Raw genomic sequence first — 10,000 nt, forward strand, 5'->3', positions numbered from 1 at the left:
TCGACCCGTAAATTGAGAGCTTTGCCTTCCGGCTCAGCTCCTTCTTCACCACAACGGATCGATACAGCGTCCTAAAAGAAACCTGTGAGAATAAATAAAATACAATTCATTTTTCAAATGAAATAAATATATCACTTTTTTTTTTTTTTTTTTTTTTTTTTTTACAAAAATCCCACAACAATATGCAAAAATAAAAATAAATCAAATCAAATTAAAATATGGACAAAAATGATGCAAGTGAAAAAACAAGCTCATGCAACTTTTGTAATTTTAGCAGACACATTCGGTATATTCGTTGGGTATATTTGCACAAAGCATCGGTACTTGATTGGTATCGCCGACACAAGCCTGACTTTGACTTGGTATCGGATTGGAAAACACATTTTTAGGTTATAAAAATCAGTTGAACTCCATCAGAGACATTTTGAACACTGCAAAAAGTCAGTGTTCAAAAACAAGAAAAAACAATGCAAAAATTAGGGGTATTTTATTTGAACTAAGCAAAATTACTTTCCAGAACAAATAAAATTAGCTAACCTCAATGAACCCAAAAATAGCTTAAAATAAGTATATTCTCACTAATAACAAGTGCACTTTTCTTGGTAGAAAAAAAGAGACCTTTTTTGCTAAATATGTTGAAAAATATTCTTAAATGAAGTAAATGCTCGTGCCATTATCTTGACATAGTAATATGCGCTCGGCATTACATTTCTTGAAAGCAGCAAACTTATACTAAAAACTAATTTATTGTTCATAATGGAAAGGCAACAAGGCAAGCGCTTGTTACTCTCGGGGTCTCCTAGCCGCTCAGGCAAATCATATTGTCTAAAAATGCATTTTTCCATGGATAACATGACATCATCGTGCCAAGTGCGTGCTTTTTCAGTCAATGAGTGAGCATATATACAGCCCGGCCCAAAACCCTTAAAACAAGTAAAAGACTCTAACATAAAATCTGCTTTGTGAGAACAATGATCTTATTAGACATAAAATAAGCAAATATCACCCTTATTTGAGATAATTAATCTTATTTAGATTTCAGTTTTTGCAGTGAACGATGCAAGGTTCCACCGTCCTAAAAACACATTCTGATGCTTCGCTGACTTATTTTCATGTTGTGCTTATGAGGTCACGTTGTTGCCTCCAGTGTTCCAAACGTGTCAGCTTGATCCTTATTGGCGGCGGCGGGAAGACGGGTTGACCCACAGCTGCGAGGCCACAAGTTCAAGCGCCGCACTGGCAGACACGTCTGTCTGTTCAGCCAAAAAAAACCAAAAAAAACAAGCCCTGCGTGACCTCAAACCGTGACCCTCATTATACTCCCACGCGTCATCATTAGCCTCGTGCGGCCGTGTCACGCCGTGCGCTCATTCTTGTTCCGGCGAGCGGCCAATCGGAAATGTTAAGCGTGCAGGCGGCGGATTAAAAATGTAGGAGCGGCGTTCGTTGCGACGCCACGAAGCCCCCTCGGGCCTGTCTCCATCAGGTGAGAGGAAGGTGAGGGGTGGGGGAGGGGTGGTCCATCTGCAGTCCCCGATAACGCCGAGCCATGTGGCACACGGCGGGACACCGTCAGGTTATTTGGCTTATGCTGCACCCGAGCATGAACAAGGACACGCGTGCACGTGAGCACAGTTCCCGTTTTGTCGGCGGTGCAAGGGTCCGGGCAGGTTGGGTCAAAGAAGAAAACGGGCAGATGGAGTAGTGGCCCGCCATGTGCTGCACAAGTGCTAGTTTAAGAGAGACAGCAGAGGCTCAGCGGGACACGCTGCTGTTGTTCTACCTTCCTTGGACGCCACTGTGTTGCCACGGTGACGGCCACAGGCGCATACAAGCCGCTGGGCTCCTGCGCCACTTCTTAAAGGTGAAATTCGAGCACGTTCAAGGTGCTTTTTTCAAAGCTTTCACTATGAGGAAAAGCTATCATTAATTATTGTGCATATGTCAAAAACAACACATTAAATATTAGGGATGTCCGATAATGGCTTTTTGCCGATATCCGATATTCCGGTATTGTCCAACTCTTTAATTACCGATACTGATATCAACCGATACCAGTGACGTGCAGTCACTAGAGGCAGGTGAGTAAAAAGAAAAGAAAAAAATAATAATTGTTATATGTATCCAGTGATTATACTATAAAGTTATTTTCCATTTAACTTCACCAGTTTTAGATTTTTTTTATTCAAAATCGCTGAATTTTCACATTTGCCGTTCAAATACTGAGAAGAGACGGTGCGGTGAACAGCAGCCAGTTGAGGCACGTCACTCAGTGCCTCAACATGGATTGCGCAATGACTCGGCTAACTGCTGGCCTGCTGTGCAGTGAGACTGTATTGCTATATGAATTATATAATGAGGTATATAATGTACAGTGTATTTTGTCAACAACTGTATGTGTGTAAAGTATTTCTTGTGCTGAGCGATCATAAAACGGCTGCAAAAGACGCACTGGCTGAGGCTCGCCTCCTGCACCCCCGCCGTAGAATTGTTATATCAACTAAAGCCCACACTTAAACTTTCCACGTGCAAGATTGAATCTATTTTAAAAAATTATTTCATAAGAAGCCAAAAAGTGGAGGAGTTGTGAATGACTGCAGGGACACAACATTAGATAGTGCAGGTGTACCTAATTCACAACTCCTCCAACACGAACATTATTGTTTTTGCACTTTTTGGCTTCTTATTAAATAACTCTTGTAACCTATTTTCATGGGCTTTCCTCTTTGTGATGTTAAGTTCCTGTTATGCGCTGTTATACAGTATATGCCTCGAGCTCTTATTTTGAAGGCGCTAAGAGCGCAAGTGATGTCACGTTGCGGAGGTTTTTGAAAGAAGGTAAATAAAGTGGTCCTCGTGTAAACTGGAGCTTCCGTGTTTGTTATTTTGTAGTTTCATACAGTATAGGCCACATTTATAAACCCTCGGTTACACTTTTTTAAATAGATTCAATCTTGCACGTGGAAAGTTGAAGTGAGGGCTTTAGTTGCGGCGCATGGACTTCATTTATAAGTAAAGGTAAGACCATAATAACGTTTTTTTTATTAAATGTGCTTTTTTGTGTGCTACAGTTTGTATGTGTAAAGTTAAAGTTAAGTTAAAGTAGCAATGATTGTCACACACACTAGGTGTAATGAAATTTGTCCTCTGCATTTGACCCATCCCCTTGATCACCCCCTGGGAGGTGAGGGGAGCAGTGGGCAGCAGCGGCGCCGCGCCCGGGAATCATTTTTGGTGATTTAACCCCCAATTCCAACCCTTGATGCTGAGTGCCAAGCAGGGAAGAATGCTGGTATGAGCTTTTAAACATAACCCGTTAACTGCTGCCAATCAAATGGTGAATAAGATACTCTTTAGGGTTCATATGTTTGTAAATGTGACTGTGATGAAGTCAGTGCCTCACCAGCCATCAACCTCACCGCACCTCACTGATATCATCTGATGTACTGTTCCACATGTTTTTTCACCATGCTTTCTGTAACCAACCGGACCAAACTCACACGCATTACAAACATAGCAGCTAAAATCATCGGCCTACCCACACCCAACATTTCAGACTTAAACCACAGGTCCATCACCCGACTGGCAAAAACAATAGTCCAGGATATCAGTCACCCACTACACCAATACATCATCCCACTACCATCAGGGCGCAGGTACAGAACTATCACATTCCGGAGGGCCCGCCTCAGGAAAAGCATGATCCCTGCAGCTATAGCCGCCCTTAACAGTCTGACAAGCCCGTAAATGTGTGTTGGTCATGTATGATGTCTTTTTATTATTTTTTATGATGTGTAATATCTATTGTTTAAATGTACGGCAGTGACAATGAATTTCCCCAAGGGGACCAATAAATCTAAATGTAAATCTAAATGTATACAGTCGTGGAATTAACACATTATTATGCCTAATTTGGACAACCAGGTATGGTGAAGATAAGGTACTTTTAAATAAATAAATAAAATAAAATAAGATAAATAAATTAAAAACATTTTCTTGAATAAAAAAGAAAGTAAAACAATATAAAAACAGTTACCGTATTTTTCGGAGTATAAGTCACACCGGAGTATAAGTCGCACCGGCCGAAAATGCATAATAAAGAAGGAAAAAAAACATATATAAGTCGCACTGAAGCCCGGCCAAACTATGAAAAAAACTGTGACTTATAGTCTGAAAAATACGGTACATAGAAACTAGTAATTAATGAAAATGAGTCAAATGAAGTGTTAAAGGTTAGTACTATTAGTGGAGCAGCAGCACGCACAATCATGTGTGCTTACGGACTGTATCCCTTGCTGACTGTATTGATATATATTGATATATAATGTAGGAACCACAATATTAATAACAGAAAGAAACAACCCTTTTGTGTGAATGAGCTGTAATATCTTACTGAGATCATTTAGGACCAAAACACTTAAAACAAGTAAAACACTCTAACAGAAAATCTGCTTAGTGAGAAGAATTATCTTATTAGACAGAAAATAAGCAAATATCACCCTTATTTGAGATATTTAATCTTATTTAGATGGGGGAGAGAAGTTTTTTGGGTTGGTGTACTAATTGTAAGTGTATCTTGTGTTTTTTCTGTTGATTTAATAAAAAAATAAAATAAAAAAATTAAAAAAACATACCGATAATTAAAAAAACGATACCGATAATTTCCGATATTACATTTTAACGCATTTATCGGCCGATAATATCGGACATCTCTATTAAATATAGTACTACACCTAAAATAGAACACTGGGCCACCATCCGCCACCTCAGGAAGGGGAAGCAGGGCACAGTCAACACCGTGTATGGTGAGGATGGTGTTCTGCTGACCTCGACTGCGGATGTTGTGGATCGGTGGAGGGAATACTTTGAAGACCTCCTCAATCCCACCGGATAGTCGAAACTCGGATTCAGGAGGAACAGTGCGGTTTTCGTCCTGGTCGTGGAACTGTGGACCAGCTCTATACTCTGGGCAGGGTCCTTGAGGGTGCATGGGAGTTTGCCCAACCAGTCTACATGTGTTTTGTGGACTTGGAGAAGGCATTCGACCGTGTCCCTCGGGAAGTCCTGTGGGGAGTGCTCAGAGAGTATGGGGTAACGGACTGTCTGATTGTGGCGGTCCGCTCCCTGTATGATCAGTGTCAGAGCTTGGTCCGCATTGCCGGTAGTAAGTCGGACATGTTTCCAGTGAGGGTTGGACTCCGCCAAGGCTGCCCTTTGTCACCCATTCTGTTCATAACTTTTATGGACAGAATTTCTAGGCGCAGTCAAGGCGTTGAGGGGATCTGGTTTGGTAGCTGCAGGATTAGGTCTCTGCTTTTTGCAGATGATGTGGTCCTGATGGCTTCATCTGGCCAGGATCTTCAGCTCTCACTGGATCGGTTCGCAGCCGAGTGTGAAGCGACTGGGATGAGACTCAGCACCTCCAAGTCCTAGTCCATGGTTCTCGCCCGGAAAAGGGTGAAGTGCCATCTCCGAGTTGGGGAGGAGACCCTAGCCCCAACTGGAGAAGTTCAAGTACCTGGGAGTCTTGTTCACGAGTGAGGGAAGAGTGGATGGTGAGATCGACAGGCGGATCGGTGCGGCGTCTTCAGTAATGCGGACGCTGTATCGATCCGTTGTGGTGAAGAAGGAGCTGAGCCGGAAGGCAAAGCTCTCAATTTACCGGTCGATCTATGTTCCCATCCTCACCTATGGTCATGAGCTTTGGGTCATGACCGAAAGGACAAGATCACGGGTAAAAGCGGCCCAAATGAGTTTCCTCCGCCGGGTGGCGGGTCTCTCCCTTAGAGATAGGGTGAGAAGCTCTGTCATCCGGGGGGAGCTCAAAGTAAAGTAAAGGTGAACATTCTCCTCTGCTCGTAAAACCAGCAATGTCTCAACGAAAAAAAGAAAAATTGGGAACCGGTACTTTTCAAACAGAGTATAGTACACACTGTGTCGGCTTGTAAGTACTGTAAGTACTTGTAAGTACTCCATGTGTGTGCGCTGCCGAACATGCTCCTCTGCTCGTAAAACCAGCAATGTCACGACGAAAAAAAGAAAAATTGGGAACCGGTACTTTTCAAACGGAGTATAGTACCGTTTTTGATTCGTTAGTACCGCGATACTATACTAGTACCGGTATACCGTAGGTGTTCAGTAAGGCATCATCCAACTGTTTCGAAGAGTCATGTTTGTATCATAAAAGTCAGGTTGCAGTGATAACGAGGTCAGCTGAAATGAAAACATATTTTGAATCTTTGAATGATAACATTTTTATTGAATCTTTTATTTATTTATTTATTTATTTAATTATTATTATTTATTTATTTATTTATTTATTTATTTATTTATTTATTTATTTATTTATTTATTTATTTATTATTTATTTATTTATTATTTATTTATATATTATATTATTTATTATTTATTTATGTATTTAATCTTTTATTGAATCTTTGAAAGATAACATTTTTGACCCAAACATACTGAAATAAATCAGTTAGTTTTTTATTCTTCTTGTTCCTTCCCCCAGAGGGCAGACCTGTCCGTGGCCCCCCTCACCATCACCTACATGCGGGAGAAGGTGGTGGACTTCACCAAGCCCTTCCTGAACATGGGCATCAGCATCCTGTACCGCAAGCCCAACTCCACCAACAACGGCTTCTTCTCCTTCCTCAACCCCATGACCCCCGACATTTGGATCTACATCCTGCTGGCCTACCTGGGGGTCAGCTGCGTCCTCTTTGTCATCGCAAGGTAAAACTCACCGCCCGTGCGGCGGCCGCTCACACGTGGTCATCTGCTCTGTTATCACCGCGGGCTGTCAATCCAGCGCACGGGCTGGCGGCGGCGACACGCTGTGCGAGCGGCGGTCTATGTTTTATGTATGGCGCTGCAGGCGGGTGCGTGTGCGTGTGCACTGCCCAGCGGTGGCTGGAGGGGGAAGAAAAAAGAAGCTTCAGTCGGGTTGGAAAGTCTCATTGCAGTGTGCAGCATCTTTACTAGAAGAAGTCAAAACGGATGATCAACCTTCAAAGAGACTTAGGGCCTGGCGTCTACATCAACTATATCATTTGCCTGAGAAGCTGGGCAGGAATACAAATTTAAAAAAATAAAATCAAATAAATAAATAAATAAAAAGGCTGATTTGGACAAAAGGGCCAAATGGGACAAAATGAAATAAATCTTGTAATAATTATGTTAAGTGTCATTAATTAAGTAAACCGTTAAATAATGGAATTAATAATTAAATCATGAAATTATTAAATAAATTAAACATTTTAAAAAAAATAATAAAACAAATAAATAAATACATAAAAGGCTGAGTTGGACAAAAGGGCCAAATTGTTTCATTATAAATAAAACAGCAAAGTCCATTTGGCTGTCATCTGTTTTAATTATGAGACACAATTGTGTCAAAGTCATGATTTTTTGTATTTGTGCCCAAGACATGGGTAACTTACACATCTGTGAAGGCACCATTAATGCTGAAAGGTACATACAGCTTTTGGAGCAACATATGTTGCCATCCAAGCAACGTTACCATGGACGCCCCTGCTTATTTCAGCAAGACAATGCCAAGCCACGTGTTACATCAACGTGGCTTCATAGTAAAAGAGTGCGGGTACTAGACTGGCCTGCCTGTAGTCCAGACCTGTCTCCCATTGAAAATGTGAAGCCTAAAATAGCAGAAGGGAGACCCCCGGACTGTTGAACAACTTAAGCTGTACATCAAGCAAGAATGGGAAAGAAGTCCACCTGAGAAGCTTCAAAAATGTGTCTCCTCAGTTCCCAAACCTTTACTGAGTGTTGTTAAAAGGAAAGGCCATGTAACACAGTGGTGAACATGCCCTTTCCCAACTACTTTGGCACATGTTGCAGCCATGAAATTCTAAGTTCATTATTATTTGTTTATGAGTTTGAACATCAAATATGTTGTCTTTGTAGCATATTCAACTGAATATGGCTTGAAAAGGATTTGCAAATCATTGTATTCTGTTTATATTTACATCTAACACAATTTCCCAACTCATATGGAAACGGGGTTTGTACATACAGATCTCTGCTTCTAAGTCCAATGCCAAGCCCCCAATGGGTTGACTTTTTCCTTGCCCTGATGTGTCGTTGTGGCTTGTGCAGCCCTTTGAGACACTCGTGATTTAGGGCTATATAAGTAAACATTGATTGATTGATTGATTTTAGGCCCACGCAACACCAAATGTGTAGCTTTCTCATGCAAAATTCCTGGCACATGGTAAATGGTACGCAGCTTTACCGAACAGGTGTGAAGTGGATGCACACCTGATGATGAAACATGTTCGATGAAGGCTCTTTACATTAAAAACAAAACAAAAAAACAGCATTAATAAATCAGCGATCAGACAAGCGCTCTGATTGTCTGAGCTGAATATGCTGAATGACATTTTTCCGCACTTCCTGCTGCTTTTCATGCAAAGTGGCGCTCGTAGGGAGGAAAAAAACGCCTCGACGCCGCGAGGAGGACGGTGGAGTGCAACCAGCTGCAGTCCTTATGCGCTCATTAGCTGCGTGCGGGACCTCGCGAGCGGCGGAGAGGGCTTGGCGCCGGCGTAAGAAAAAAAGTAGACGTTATATGAGGTGGGCAGGAGGCCATCTCGGAGAGCTCAAAGTGCATCTTGTGAATCCATGAGGAGGCAGCGAGAAAACACTTTGCCTCCAGGCTGACACAATTTAGATTGTATCTTAAGTCCGAGGAGGATTCGGGAGAATGGGGGAAATTACAAAACGTAGCATTACTTAACCCAGGAAAATATCCATCAGTTTCTCCGCGTTACAGCTATTTACGCTCCTCAAAACATGCTGGCAAAGACACTACACACCTGCTGGACATTTCAATATTTCAAATAATTAAATTAAAATATATACTGTACAGGCCAACAGTTTGGACACCTTCTCATTATTTTTTTCCTAATCATTGTAGCGACCTGGCGGTTAAAATTTAAGGAGTTTTATGATTTCAAACTGAGTGCACAACAAGGCTAGTGACATTGTGGCCGTGTGTCGGCAGGGTGGCTACAAATGAGGACAGTTCAATGTCTTCTTGTTTCGACTTTGTTATTACTGTGAATGAAAACTAAAAGGTGAAAATAACTGAAAACATATTTTTTTTATGTTCTAGTTTCTTCAAAATAGCCACCCTTTGCGCTGATTACTGCTTTGCACACTCTTGGCATTCTCTCCATGAGCTTCAAGCACACCTGTGAAGTGAAATTCATTCCAGGTGACCACTCCAATCCAATCCACTTTATTTGTATGGCACATTTAAACAACACAAATGTTTCCAAAGTGCTGCACAACAATATTAAAAACAATATTCAAATATTATCTTTGGTTGTACCAATGACTGAATAAAAACAAACATTTTAAAAAAATTAATTGAAAAAATAAATAAATAAATATGATTAAAAACGATTTTAACGGGTAAAACCAATTCAAAAAATAAATACAAATTAAAATTTAAAAACACAGAGGACCACACAACTTACGTAGTGTTAAAAGCCAGAGAATAAAAAGTGGGTCTTAAGACGAGACTTAAAACACTCCACTGTGTGTTCCAGAGCTTAGACAAGGCCCTGTCTCCCCTGGTTTTAAGTCTACCTTTTGAAGCTCATGGAGAGAATGCCAAGAGTGTGCACAAAAGTAATCAGAGCAAAGGTTGGCTATTTTGAAGAAACTAGAATATAAAAAATAACATGTTTTCAGTTATTTCACCTTTTGTTTTCATTCACAGTAATAACAAAGTCGAAACAAGAAGAAGCTGAACTGTCCTCATTTGTAGCCACCCTGCCGACACACGGCCACAATGTCACTAGCCTTGTTGTGCACTCACAGTTTGAAATCATAAAACTGCTTAACTTTTAACTGCCAGGTCGCTACAATGATTAGGAAAACAAAATAAAATCCACTTTATCTTGTTGGTTAATGGTCTTGGCATACAGCGGACAAAAAAGGGGAGGGGCAGTAACAACAACGGAGTGAA

The 10,000-nt window shown here is 41.1% G+C and overlaps 1 protein-coding gene across 1 annotated transcript in view; it reads left to right on the forward strand.

The window, feature by feature from the left end:
• grik3 (glutamate ionotropic receptor kainate type subunit 3) overlaps window positions 1-10,000 on the forward strand; it is a 319,970-nt gene that overhangs the window by 275,107 nt on the left and 34,863 nt on the right. Inside the window, exon 11 of the mRNA XM_061958806.2 lies at window positions 6,515-6,738. Within this exon, the coding sequence (XP_061814790.1) occupies window positions 6,515-6,738 (224 nt within the window). The remainder of the gene's footprint in view (window positions 1-6,514; window positions 6,739-10,000) is intronic.

This window comes from Nerophis lumbriciformis, linkage group LG04, assembly GCF_033978685.3.
Source record: "Nerophis lumbriciformis linkage group LG04, RoL_Nlum_v2.1, whole genome shotgun sequence".
In the NCBI taxonomy this organism is placed as follows: domain Eukaryota; kingdom Metazoa; phylum Chordata; class Actinopteri; order Syngnathiformes; family Syngnathidae; genus Nerophis; species Nerophis lumbriciformis.